Source organism: Tupaia chinensis, unplaced genomic scaffold, assembly GCF_000334495.1.
Source record: "Tupaia chinensis unplaced genomic scaffold, TupChi_1.0 Scaffold000673_1, whole genome shotgun sequence".
NCBI lineage: Eukaryota > Metazoa > Chordata > Mammalia > Scandentia > Tupaiidae > Tupaia > Tupaia belangeri.
The window spans coordinates 379,350-392,831 of NW_006160196.1; the positions used below are offsets into that span (position 1 = coordinate 379,350).

Below are 13,482 nucleotides of genomic sequence, written 5' to 3' on the forward strand. Positions count from 1 at the left end.
TCCTGCCTGTGCGGAAGCGGCAGCGGAGCCCGAGGGCGGGCCCGAGTGAGTGCGGGGCCGAGGCGAGGGCGCGTGTGAGACCCCTGGCTAGTGCTCCGGGAGTAAGCATCCCCCCTCGCTCAGGATGGACACGACGTTGCCGTCTGGGAAACGACGTGAGTCCGAGATCCGCGACGGGGTGGGATTTCCGGAACCGATAGCGGATATAGGGCATTCCTAGCGGAAGAGGTGCGAAGAGGCGGGACTTCCTGTAGCCACCAGAGCGGCTTGCCCTTTAAGCCATTTATCGACTTCCCCCTAGGCCGTCTCCTAGGATGGCCGAGGTGGGGGCCCCGGGACGCTTGTGGCTGGAGAGCCCCCCTGGGGGTGCACCGCCTATCTTCCTACCCTCGGACGGACAAGCCCTGATCCTGGGCAGGGGACCCCTGACCCAGGTTACGGACCGGAAGTGCTCCAGAAACCAAGGTGGGTGGTGGCGAGGCGGGAGGGGTGTGGCCTGCCCCAGGAGCGGGAACTCAGTCCGTGGGAAAGTCCATGGACTGTTAGTCCAGCCAGGGAGAGGGATGCTTGGCTACTGTGGACGTGCGCGGTGCACTCAGTCCGCAGTTGGTGGGTGCCCTCTGGGGAGCACAGGGAGAGAAGGCTTCTGCCTGACTTTGAACTAGCCAGACCGTTTCGGGAGAGGGGCTGGAGCCAGGAGAATTGTCACTGGGCAGAGAAGGATGCGCAGAGGCCATCGTGAAGGCCTGGAGCAGGACGCGACCTTTGTTAAGAGAGGACCCTAGGGAGAATAGTAAATGCCTCTAGGCAGGGAGGGAGGGTGACAGGCCAAGCTCAGACCTGCACCCAGCGAGGAGCAAACCAGTTCTGGGGAGAAGAGTTCCCTTCTTGTCCCTAGGCAGGGCTAGTGTCACACGCGGCCCCAGGGTCTCCCATGTAGCTGCTACATGTCAAAGAGCCAGTCACATTTAGAAACAAATCCCTCCCCCTGAACGGATGCCGTTGGGCCGCGCTCCTGGGTAATGCGGAGACCAATCACACTAGGAGGCAGAGCCTGACTCCCTCCCTCCCTCCCGCCCTCAGTGGAGCTGGTCGCAGACCCTGAGACGCGGACAGTGGCCGTCAAACAGGTACCTGGGTTTCTGCGAGACCCAGCGGTGGCCTGGGAGGCTGTACAGCCCGGCAGGGAGCAAGCCCATTGGGAAAACCCGATTGGCTGGAAGGGGAGAGGGTGTGGCCGGCCCAGAAGCTCGTCCTGCAGCCCTGGGGTAGCCCCCTCCCAGGTGGGCGGGGCTGGAAGCCTGTGGTCCTGCCAGGGCCCAGACTGGCGGTGCACGTGCGGGGCGGGGCCTAGGCTTCTGATTGGAGGTGCGGAAGGGCAAGTCCTTCTCCCGGTATCGGATTGGAGCAGCTGGTGGGGCAGGTTTTCCCCAGCTCTTCCCTGTTCCTCTGCAGCTCGGAGTGAACCCTTCCACTGCCGGGACCCAGGAGCTGAGGCCAGGGTTGGAGGGCTCTCTGGGGGTGGGGGACACGCTGTATTTGGTCAACGGCCTCCACCCGCTGACCCTGCGCTGGGAAGACACTTGCACGTCAGGATCCCAGCCAGATTCTCCACACGGCACCCCTCTGGTGGCCCCAGAAGAGGAGGATGCCAAGCAGCAGAAAAAGAGGATGCGGAAGTCATCCCCTGGCTGGGAGAAGTTCGAAAAGTTGCTAGTGTTCACTGCATCTGGGGTGAAGCCCCTTGGCAAGGTGAGGGCCCCGCGAGGGCAGCAGGAACCACCACAGACCGGGGACCTAACCCCAATCCTGCCGCATACCCGTAAACTTCTCCACTTCTTAGCCTCCACGTTTCCCAGAAATGGGCCCGAGGACAAGCGCGGCATCTGTCATGTCAGTTCCTACCTGTCTCATGGCAGCCACCCAGTGGTCAGCAGTGATCCCAGCCATCGCAGCAGGTGCAGAGAGTCATTTCAAATGCTGTTACTTCCGCATTCTCTGAGTCCCTCTTCTCTCAAATAGGGCTTTGTCTGAATTTCATATTTTTTAAATAATTATTAATTTTTTTTTGAGAGGTGTTTTGCTATAGGGTGTGTGTGCTTGCCAGAAAGACAGAGACAGAAAATGAGAAATCATCCCCCAGAGGGGATGGCCACACCACAATCCCTTCTCCTCCATTCTCCTCTCGGAATCTTGGCCACGCATGCACATGCACTTGGCGTGAATTTAAGCCACCAAGTCTGGGACTTGAACCACAGTCGACTACATGAGAGTCCAGCGACATAGCCATTGCACCAACTGCTGGTCCCTATTTATTTATTTTTTTGAGAGATTTTTGCTTTAGGGTGTATGCGCTCACCAGAAAGACAGACTGAAAGCAAGAAATCACCCCCCAGGGGCGGGGGGGGGGAGGATGGCCATGCTGCAGTCCCTTCTCCTCTATTCTCCTCTTGGCAGTTGGGGGTGCGCACACACACACACCCAGCATGTGTTTAAGCCACCAGGTCCGGGACCTGAACCGCAGTGGGCTACATGGGAGTTCAGTGGCATAGCCATTACACTAACTGCTGGTCCCTATTTACTTTTAATTTGACCAAAGAAGAGAAAATGAGAAAGCAAGTCACTAGGTCAGGGATTTGAACCACATTCAGCCATATGGGAGTCCAGCGAACTTAACCACCATGCCACCTGCTGACCCCAGTTTAAGCCTGAGAGGTGGAACAGGCTTGACCGGGTCAGATACGACCCCACATTAGAGACTGGGAGCTGGGGGGAGATAGGATAATAGAGACGGTAAAGGTTTTTTTTTTTTTTTTGGAGAGGTTTTCGCTATAGGGCGCATGCGCTCGCCAGACAGACAGACAGACAGACAGAAAGCGAGAAATCACCCCCCCAGGGGAGATGGCCATGCCGCAATCCCTTCTCCTCCATTCTCCTCTTGGGATCTTGGGCACACATGCACATGCGCCCGGGCATGAGTTTAGGCCGCCGGGTCTGGGACTCGAACCGTGGTCAGCTATGTGGGAGTCCAGCGACACAGCCATTACGCTAACTGCTGGTCCCCAGACAGTAAAGCTCTTAAGCTGTGCACATGGGCAGGACATCAGAGATGCGTTCCCACCATGCTTGTCTTTTTTTTTTTTTAATAATTATTTTACTTAGTTATTTAAATTTTACCAGAGTGAGAGAGAGAGGGAAAGTGAGAGAGGAAGCCTCCAAGTCCCAGACTCGAACTGCATTTGGCCATGTGGAAGTCCAGCACCTTCACCACGCCACCTGCCAGCCCGTCTATGCGTGTCTTTACACAAGACACACAGGCTTCCTGAGACTCGGCTGCCGTCTGCGAGACGGGGGTAGTAACACTCCGCCGCGCAGGGTTGGTGGGAGCTGGCATGTGGGAAGATACGAGGTGTCATGGTGCTGCTGTTCCTCTTCACTCGGTGACACCAGGTGGCTGCCTTTGATCTGGACGGGACCCTCATCACCACCCGCTCTGGGAAGGTCTTTCCCACCGGCCCCAGTGACTGGAGGTGATAAGGGACAACAGAAGGTAGGAGGGGAGCCTGGGTCCCCCTCTAGGCCCCAGGTCACCCTGTCTCTTCCCACGTTCCCTAGGATCCTGTTCCCAGAGATTCCGCGGAAGCTCCGGGAGCTGTGTGCTGAGGGTTACAAGGTGAATGCATGCATGTGCACACGAGGGCAGGCTGTGATCAGGGTGGGCCTGGTCACGAGGGCACTGGTGACTCCTCTGTCCCCCAGCTGGTGATCTTCACCAACCAGATGGGCATCGGGCGCGGAAAGCTGCCCGCAGAGGAGTTCCAGGCCAAGGTGGAGGCGGTGCTGGAGAAGCTGGGGGTGCCCTTCCAGGTACGCCGAGGGGCTGTGTGGCAGGACAGAGCCAAGAAGGCCTAAGAGAGACCCAGGCGGGGATGAGGGGGGTGGATGGGACGGAGGCGCAGCGTGTGACACGGAGAGCTCACTGTGAGCTCTGCATCCTGCTGGTTCTGCCAGGGCCGAAAGTGCTGCCTCCCCCCATTCAGGTGCTGGTGGCCACGCACGCAGGCCTGTACCGGAAGCCGGTGACCGGCATGTGGGACCACCTGCAGGAGCAGGTAAGCTGCACTGCCCACCTCTCCAGCCCCTCAGGCCCCACTCCTCCCAGTGTCTCCTCTGGTGGCCCTGCCCCACCCCCACTGCACCCCAGCATAAGCTCCCACGCTCTAGGCTCTCATTGGCTCCCTTCCTGCGTGCATCCGCCTGAGCCCGTCAGCTTCGGGCTGATGGTGACGTGTCCCTGGGGGCTGCAGATTAAACGTGCCAGCTGGGTGGGGACAGTGGCAGGAGTGGAGCAAAGCAAAGCAGGGTGTCATTCTGAGTGTAGGGTCAGAGACAGCCTGAGACAGTGAGTTTGAGCAAAGGTCTAGAGAAGAGAACAGACCAGTGGGAGCCACCGCCAGTGCAAAGGCCCTGAGGCATGATTACAGGGAGAGGCAGGGCCTCCTGGGCCACAGGACTTTGCGGACCCTGATGAGGTGGGTGGGAGATGGTGGTCCAGAGCGCGCCATGGTCAGTGACGGGCATAAGTGGCTGTGGGGACGTGCTAGTCACAGGTCAGGCCTGCTGCAAAGCATAAGCACCCCAGGGGCCGACCAAGCCTCCTCGATGCCTGTCTCCCCCAGGCCAATGAGGGCGTGCCAGTCTCCATCGCAGACAGCATCTTCGTGGGAGGTAAGGGCCAGGGGCTGCTGCCATGGGCCGGGACGCTCCCTCCAGGCAGCTGGTGGAGGGTCCTATGTGTTCCAGATGCAGCAGGACGCCCAGCCAACTGGGCGCCAGGACGGAAAAAGAAAGACTTCTCCTGTGCAGACCGCCTGGTGAGGCCCTGGCCCCGGCTCAGCCCATGCTGACCCCTGCCCGCACTGGCCCCTGCCTGCACTGACCCTTGCCGTTGCCACAGTTTGCCCTCAACCTTGGCCTGCCGTTTGCCACGCCTGAGGAGTTCTTCCTTAAGTGGCCGGTTGCTGCCTTCGAGCTCCCAGCCTTTGACCCGGTAAGGCCCCGGGACAGGAGCTGGGAGGCCCTGCAGGAACCGGGTGAGAGTCTAACCATCTTTCCGACCCTCCCAGAGGACTGCCTCCCCTTTGGGGCCTCTCTGCCTCCCCGAGTCCAGCTCTCTCCTGAGCTCCAGCCCAGAGGTGGTCATCGCTGTGGGATTTCCTGGGGGTGAGATGCCCTGACCCCTCAATGTCCCAGGTCCCCCTCTGGGTCCTCTGGCACCCCTGATACTGTCCCCTCCATCCCAAAGCCGGGAAGTCCACCTTTCTCAGGGAGCACCTTGTGTCGGCCGGATACGTCCACGTGAACAGGGTAGGACCCGTCTGCAGCCCGGTACCCTCGTCTCATCTTGGGCCCAGTGTCACGCCCCAGGCACTGCCTACCCCTGCATTCCTGTCCCTCCATGAGTCCCTGTCCTTCAGGGTCTCCCCACAGTTGGTGACAAGCTCCCTCCCTAGGACACGCTGGGCTCATGGCAGCGCTGTGTGAGCCTGTGTGAGACTGCGCTGAAGCAAGGGAAGCGGGTGGTGGTCGACAACACAAACCCAGACGCCGCAAGCCGTGCCAGGTACAGGCCGGAGGGAGGGTGCAGGGAGGCCAGAGACCAGGATGCTGACAGCCCCCTGGTCGCAGGTACATCCAGTGCGCCCGGGCTGCTGGCGCCCCCTGCCGCTGCTTCCTGTTCACCACCACGCTGGAGCAGGCTCGCCACAACAACAGGGTGAGCACTCGCCTGCCCTGTCCATCCGCGCAGCCGCAGCCCCAGGTCCGAGCCCTTCCTGTTCTCCCACAGTTCCGTGAAATGACCTGCTCCTCCCACGTGCCAGTGTCCGATGTGGTCATGTTCGGCTACAGGTACCGGCCCAGGGCCCGTAGGGGGGACACAGCTGGGTGGGCCTCCCCTCACTGCAGTTTCTGCCCCAGGAAGCAGTACGAGGCCCCAACACTGGCCGAAGGCTTCTCGGCCATCCTGGAGATCCCGTTCCAGCTGCGTCCTGAGCCCCGGCTGGCCCGTCTATACCGTCAGTTCTCTGAGGGCTGAGATCCCAGCCCCCCTCCCACAATAAAGGATCTTTCTTTAGAGGCCTGGCCAGCATCATCCTGGGAGGGAGGGGCCCTGGCTGGGGCTGGGGCAGGTGCACCTGGAGGCCTCAGTCGTTTCCAAGTAACAGGAGGTACCACGCTGGCCTGGGCGGTGCCCTGGGCCTGGTCAAGGACATCGGCTTCCCTGGGGCCTGGTGGAGGCCACCAGGTGGAGGCCAGGGAACCCTGAAGGCAGGGCACTGGGGGGACTCCAGCACTAGTGAGGGGTCTACACAGCCCAAGTTAGAGCCGGACTCAGGCTGGGCAAGGGGCTTGGGGTAACGGGCAGCTGTGTGCGGGATCCGGTGAGCTGAGCGCTGGGCTGGCCCAGCCTGCACCCCCAGTCCCAGGAGGCAGCCTGTTACCTGTGGCAAAATGAGGCCTGCTGACCACAGAGGGAGAGCGTGGACCTGAGCCTAGCCAATGCTGAGCCAGCGCCAGGACCCTGACGTGCTCAGGTACAGCGCTGCCGCGGGGGTGGGGCTGTCACCCTCTCCTTGCCTGGCTGTCCACAGACCTGGGGCACTGAAGGGTTTTTAAAAGACTTTATTGGGGAAACATACAGGGTGGGGACCGTCCTTGCAGACCTGTCCTCTGTGTCGCTGGGCAGCTGCAGTCCCCAGGGGACCCTGCTCAGAAGCATCTGACCTGGGGAAGGGGATACAGAGGGGCCGGAGAAGGGCTTCTAGCAGCCCCTGGGGCCTTAGAGCACAGCCCCCACCCCTTGGCACACCCACCCCACGAACCCTAGCCCTACACGGCCTGGAAACAGCACCTCCTGGGGTCCTTGCTGAGGAGGGGCTGGAGTTCCCCAGGAGGCTCTGGATGCCAGGAGCAGCTCTAATGGCCTAAGGCGGGATCCCCACTCCCCGAAATGCCCACGCACCTGAGCATCCAGCCGCATTCAACACGCCGCCACTCACCAGTCTCCGCAGGGGCCGTGTCTGTGACTCCTGGAGGGGCCCGGCCAGGGGTGGCCACTACCCCCCCATCTGTGGAGGAGGGAGGGTCAGCCGGGTAGCCGGAGGGTCAGGCCCTCCCCGCCTCCCCACTCCCCGGCCTCACCCCTCGCTGCTGCTGCTCCTGCTCCAGGTTCCGCTGCAGGACCTGCTGCTGGTTGGCGATGACGCGTCGGATGCCGTTGACGAAGTTGCTCTGCTCGTGGGGGATGAGGCCGATGAAGATCTTCTTCTCCGAGGAGTACAGGAGCATGAGCACGCGGATCTCACACGAGGCCTTGTAGGAGAAGTGCACGCAGCCGGCCTGGCAGGTGCAGGGCAGTGTCACCGCACAGTCCGGCCAGCACCCCCGCTCCAGAGCTGCCACTGAGAGCCAGGCATGTCCTAACTGCCCAGTTCTTGTGACCCCTCGGGGTAGGCACTGCTCTGACCCCCATCCAGAGGACCAGGCCAAGAGCACTGGGTAGGCCAGAAACCTGCACCTAACAAGCCCTGGAGGGACAAACCCTCAGAGCGTGCTAGGACAGGAGGCGAGACACCACTCCCAGCACAGCCACCCGGCGGGGACAAGTGTCATGGACAGGCTCTGGCCACAACTCACTGACAACTCCCACGCCCATCCCTGATGGATCTCACTAGACCCTGCACAGGGATCACCTCACGGGAAACTGAGGCAGAGCTCAAGGTCCTGTTTGGGCCTTATGCCTGTGACCACCTCGGGGACCTCAGAGAAGCTGGTCTCTGGAAGGAAGCTCCTAGGTGGCCTAGGCTGTGCCTGTGCCGTCCCGCCATGGCCACCTGAGCGGACTGGCCAGTGCCAGCACCACACAGGGGCCCAGGGTGCACCCGGGAACCACCTTTGGCTCTTGAAGTTACTTTAACGGGAATACAATGCATGCCGGGCCAGCAGCGGCGCCCTCGCAGGGCTCACTCCCTGTGCTGCCTCCAAGGGATGCTCAGGACTCAGCCCGGCCAAGGCTCGTCCAGGATGGAGGGCTCAGAGCACTGAAGGTCAACCCTCCTCACCTTCCGGATGGAGAAACTGAGGCCCACACAGAGGAAAGGTCTCAGCCAAGACCCCCAGACATGGTAACCAAGAGTCCTCAGGGCTGGAGGCTGACCTACTGCCCCGCCTGGCAGGGGACCTTTGAGAAGCAACACTCTTGGGCTGCTCTTCCAGGGGGGACCCTGCAGCAACGGCAGTGCTGTCACTGGCGAGCTGGGAGCACGTGGACAGTGGCACACGGGCCTGTGAGCTGGGAGGAGTGCTGGGAAGCCCGTGCTGCCTCCGCTCCCCACCAGGCACCTGCCCCACTTACAAAGCCGTTGTCCATGATCCGGCACAGGCTCTTGAGCGTCTCCAGGTCCTTGGTGAAGTGGAACTGCACCAGGCGGGAGTTCCGGAACAGTGGCACCAGGGTGGTCTACGAGAAGCCAGGAGCCATGCCTTGGGTGCCAGCCCTGCCCCGCGTCTCCTGCTTTCCACCGGGCAGTCTGCTCTCGGCTTTCCCTTCAGGAAACATCACCCAACGCCTGCAGGGGAGCCTTCGCCAGCCCCTGCCCCTGCAAGGTTCTGCTGTCTTGCCAGCCTCAGCTCATCTCCTCACGTCTGCCCCATTACAGCCCCACATGGCCCCACCCTGCCCCCTTTACCCGTCTGCAGGCCTCAGCCCAGCGTGAGGCCAGGGCAGGTCCTGGGAGCTCTCAGCCCTGCACCCCTCAGCCGCTGCTCACTTGCGGCAGGAGCCAGTTGCTGCCCTGGTTGTGCATCCTCTAGGGCGCCTCCCAGGACGCTCCTCACCACCTGGGGCACCCCGCCAGCCTGGCCACTCACCAGCAGCTGCTGGGGGATGAGCTGCATGTACAGCTTCCGTGGCCACTGCTCGGTCCTCCTGTGGGACACGTGAGACCAGGGTGAGGAGGCCCGTCCCTGGGAGGGTAGCCGCCACCCAGCCCAGCACTCACAGGATCTCCCCTTGGTTCACGTAGACGTGGGAGGGCAGCCATCTCTTGGACCGACCGTTGGGCTCAGGCCTGGGCTTTTGGGGGAGAGGAAGACAGGAGACCTCAGGGGTGGGAGATGCAGGACCTAGGCCCCACGGCCCACCAGCGCTGGGGCGGTAGCAAGCTCCCAGGCCCCCCCCTGGCCCTAGACCACCTCCTGCCACTCCATGACACCACTCCATGCCAGGAACTTGTTGTTGACGATCTGGACGGGGCCTGCATTGACGCCACCAGGTCCCACTGCCTGCCAGCAAGGAAGACAGACAGGGCTGTTTACCGGGAACGGGGCCCTTGCTCGTCACCTGGACTGTCAGCCCTGGCCCCACAGCCCTCGGCACTCCCCAGAGGGGCCTGATACAAGTCCTGGCCTTCACCCTGTGCATGGCCTGGCTGCCTCTGTGAGCCAAGCAGCTTGCTGTACAGGGGGTGCTTCTGGGCATTACCTGGCAGCATGGACCCAGACACGGGGCAGCCCGGCCCTCTCCAGGAGATTGTGCCGTTCACCTCCCCTGCTGCCCAGGGATCCCTCACTGCCAGGACACTGCTGTACCGCCACCCTTTTAAAGAGTCACTGGAGACTCCAGTGGGAACAAGCCTGCACACTTGATAGCACACCCACGCTCCCAGGTCATACTGGGCCACAGCGAGCCGGGCACCTACCTGCTTGCGGGTGGTGATGACCTGCCGGATGGCATTGACAAAGCCACTCTGGTCATAGGGGATGAGGCCCATGAAGATCTTCTTCTTAGACGAGTACAGGAGCATGAGCACGCGCACCTCACAGGGGGAGATGTGCGGGAAGAGCATGCAGCCCGCCTGCAGGGGAGGGGTGGGTCAGGGGCCCCTGCAGGCAAACCCGAGACTGCCTGTCTAGGGGAGAAGGAACTGAGGTCTCCAATGGGCAAGGCTCCTCAGTGAGGGCCGTGCACCTCACCACTGGCCCAGTCGTGGAGCCTAGGACCCACACCTGGGTGGTAGGGTCCCTGGGAGGACCGTTCTCTACCCCTCTGACACCAGCCCTGGCCTGTGAGCTGGACCATGTCTGCTGCCTGACCCAGGCACCGTGGCTTAGGAGCTCGGGGCCACGCTGCATCACACACTGGGTCTACCTCCTAGCTGGGTGACCTAAGGCAAGCGTCCTGTTTCTGGACTTCAGCTGCCACACCTGTAAGATGGGACACAGTGAGCTCTAAATGCTCATTAAATGTGATGCGAGGAGGACATGAGCCTGATAATGTCCCTGTTCGCAGGGTCTGGACAAAGGAGTGGACGTTTCTGACATCCAAGCCTTCCCCCCCACGCACACACTGGTCCACCTCACACTGCCCCTCTACCTGTCACCCAGCTTCTCTTCCCCCATGCAGCTCAGGGGCCATGTCCCTGGCAAATTGGTGCCACACATGGTCACCTTCCCAGGGCCACGCAGTGAGGGTGTGTGCTGACGTCCATCTTTTTTTTTTAATATCTAATTTTGTAATTATTATATCTTAATTTGATGAGAGAAAGAGAAAGTGAGAAGGCAAGCCACCAGGTCCAAGATGTGAACCATGGTCGGCCCTGTGGGAGTCAGCACCTTCACCACCACGCCACCTGCTGGCCCCGCAGTCCATCTTCACTGCAGACCAGGCTGTGGGGGCCAGCACAGAAGGCCCTTGGCAGACGGCACTGAGTGGAGGGTAAATCACAAGCCTGGTCTAGACCCTGACAGGGCAGCGGCTGAGGCACCAGAGGTCATGGCACATGCAGAAGTCGATCCAGGCAGTAGGGAGGGGCCGGCTGTCCCAAAGAACAGGAACTAGGACAGGCCAGAGCCCAGTGTTCTGGGCATCCTGGGCCAAGACCTGCTCCCACCTGCTCCCTCGCACTTGCTGCCTGCCAGATCTAAAACCAGAGCCTGGACCACCAGGGGTTTGTTCTGCATTCAGACCCCAAGCCCTTTACGATCTGATCTCTCCAGCTCTCGTTTGCTGCACATTCGCAAAGTTCGAAATTGCTGGTTCAAGCATTTGCCCAGAACTCACCCCACCCCGCCTCTCGCTGAGCCTGGAAGGCCGGCATCTGTCGTGCAGTGCAGGTGAGGAAACTGAGCCGCACATTAAGTGGCCCCCTCCTGGCCACACCCACAGGCCAGGTCCCTGCCTACGCTGTGGCCCAGCAGGGCCCCTGGCTCCCTCTGTTCACTCATCGCTGACGCCAGTTCTCCACTGGGCATGGGTTCGAGAGCCTGAGGCAGGGTCTGCGGCGATTTCCTTTACTCTGCTCTACTGATGGTTTTCCTGGGCTCGCAATTCAGACAGGCTGAGCTGCCAGGAGAGGAAGCAACTACCCTGGACCCCCGGGGACGATGGCCAGCCGGCCCCTGCGTGTGAGCAGAGTTCGCCCCCGCCCACCCTGCACACCGCCCGCCTGACTCACGAAGCCGTTGCCCATGACGCGGCAGAGCCCCTTGAGCGAGTCGCAGTCTCTGTTGGTGAAGTGGAACTGTGCCAGTTGGGAGTTGCGGAACAGGGGGCCCAGTGTAGTCTGGGGTGACAAGGGGACACTGAGTCAGGCTGGGATGTGCGCACCCTGGGGGCGGGCGGAGCAGGCAGGCGGGGGCAGGTCTCACCAGCAGCTGCTGGGGGATGAGCTGCATGATCAGCTTCTGTGGCCACTGGTCGGTCTCCCTGCGAGGAGGAGCAGGTCAGGGGGACCCCTGACTGCCACCCACCCGTGCCACCTCCAGACGTGGTCCCCGGCACTCACAGGTTCTCGCCCTGGTTCACGTAGGCCTGGCAGGGCAGGGTCCGCTTCAGCTTTGCCGTAGAGTCAGAGTAGGGTCTGCGCTTCTGAGGGGACAAGGAGGTGTCATAGCACACAGCCTAGATGCATAGCCTGCCCCCCACTCAGGGGATCCCCACAGAGCAGCTCACCTCCTGCCACTCAAGGACGCCACTCCAGGCCAGCAGCTTGTTGCTGAGCCGGTGCTCATTTACGGCCAGACCCCCAAGGGTGAGCCCAGGTGACAAGGGGCTGATGGGACCCAGGGCCCCGAAAACCCGAGCGCCTTCCTGCAGCAAAAATGGGAGGGGAGACCGAGGCTGGGGAACTTGCAAGGACAAGCAGTCGCCATCGACTCCAGAGGACACTTCGCATTAGCCAGACCCACATTTCTTGCCAGGCCATGTCCAAACCCCTTGCCAACCCCACGACCCCAGAGGCTGACCTACAAGTCCTTTTCCTGCCACCAGGCCGGAGCGACTAGAGGCCTAACTCAGCGGGCTGGGAAGATTCCCTGCACCCCAGCCCAGCCAGGGGCCTCCTCACGGCCCCCCACCACACACAAGCCAGCCTGGTTTGCTCCGTCCCACCCAGACTCCAGATCTTCTAAGGCTCCCTGGCACCCTTAAGAGACAGCTGAGTCTCCCCTCTAGCACGCCCAAGCAGTCACTGGCCTGTGCCATACATCAGACTGACCCCAGGGAGGGAGGAGCTGGCGAGAAACACAGGGCATGGACCAGCAGATGGCGGAATGGTTACATCGCTGGACTTCCACAGTCGACCATGGTTTGAGTCCTGGACCTGGCGGCTTAAAACTATGCCTGGTGCGTATGTGCGCATGCCCAAAATCCCGAGGAAAACGGCGGAGGAAGGATTGCAGTAGGGCCACCCCCGCCCCCATGGGGAGAAGGGTGATTTGCTTTCTGTGTCTCTCTCTGGCAAGCACACATGCCCTATAGCAAAAATTTCTCTTTAAAAAATAAATAAAATGAAAATATAATATGACCATGGTTTGAGTGCTGGACCTGGTGGCTTGCTTTCTCATTTTCCATCTCTGTTGCTCTCTCTGTCCCTCTCTAGTCAAATTAAAATAAGTGACTTTTTAAAAAGAGGTTTTTACTATAGGGCATGTGCACTTGCCAGAAAGACAGAGACAGAAACCAAGAAATCACCCCCAGGGAGGATGGCCATGCCTCAATCCCTTCTCCTCCATTCTCTTCTCAGGACCCTGGGCACGCACACACGTGCCCCACATGAGTTTAAGCCACTGGGTCCAGGACTCGAACCGCGGTCGGCTACATGGGAGTCCAACAACATAGCCATTATGCTAACTGCTTGTCCCAGTAACTTTTTTTTTTTTTTTAAAGAAAATTTGAAAAGGGGGCCAGAAGGTGGTATGGTGGTAAAGGCACTGCCTCCCACATAGCTGACCGTGGTTCTAGTCCCCAACCTGATAGCTTGCTTTCTTGCTTTTCCTTTCTCTGTCTCTCTCTGATCAAATTGAAAAATAAATAACAAATAAAATTAGATAAATAATTCCTTTTAAAAAGAAAGGAAACACATAGAGCAATACAAGCATCCAGGATAAAGATGAGTCGGGGGAGACTTCTGGAAAAGGGAA

The 13,482-nt window shown here is 60.5% G+C and overlaps 2 protein-coding genes across 5 annotated transcripts; one reads left to right on the forward strand and one right to left on the reverse strand.

Moving 5' to 3' along the window:
• The first annotated feature begins 42 nt into the window (after positions 1 to 42).
• Positions 43 to 6,138, forward strand: PNKP (polynucleotide kinase 3'-phosphatase). Of its 4 annotated transcripts, XM_014592283.2 has the most exons (17): positions 43 to 155; positions 302 to 465; positions 1,084 to 1,130; positions 1,456 to 1,752; positions 3,451 to 3,530; positions 3,616 to 3,673; positions 3,760 to 3,867; positions 4,041 to 4,112; positions 4,680 to 4,728; positions 4,804 to 4,874; positions 4,958 to 5,050; positions 5,127 to 5,223; positions 5,306 to 5,367; positions 5,514 to 5,623; positions 5,689 to 5,776; positions 5,849 to 5,910; positions 5,980 to 6,138. In XM_014592283.2, exons 2-17 carry the CDS (start codon positions 315 to 317, stop codon positions 6,095 to 6,097), a joined length of 1,563 nt encoding a protein of 520 aa, XP_014447769.1. In that variant the 5' UTR covers positions 43 to 155; positions 302 to 314; the 3' UTR covers positions 6,098 to 6,138. The 4 variants fall into 4 exon arrangements, with proteins under 4 accessions (XP_014447769.1, XP_006160188.1, XP_006160189.1 ...); XM_006160126.3 differs by lacking the exon at positions 43 to 155 and having other exon boundaries at positions 244 to 465; XM_006160127.3 differs by lacking the exon at positions 43 to 155 and having other exon boundaries at positions 244 to 465; positions 3,760 to 3,828.
• Positions 6,139 to 6,668: 530 nt separating this feature from the next.
• PTOV1 (PTOV1 extended AT-hook containing adaptor protein) lies at positions 6,669 to 12,235 on the reverse strand (the record flags this gene model as incomplete). The annotated part of the gene is made up of 12 exons (XM_014592252.1): positions 6,669 to 6,786; positions 7,062 to 7,130; positions 7,204 to 7,401; positions 8,417 to 8,521; positions 8,932 to 8,989; positions 9,063 to 9,136; positions 9,256 to 9,345; positions 9,762 to 9,917; positions 11,517 to 11,624; positions 11,710 to 11,767; positions 11,847 to 11,929; positions 12,014 to 12,235. Coding segments are annotated over 11 exons (1,164 nt in total), but the record flags the coding sequence as incomplete, so codon positions are not given.
• Between the last annotated feature and the right edge of the window lie 1,247 nt (positions 12,236 to 13,482).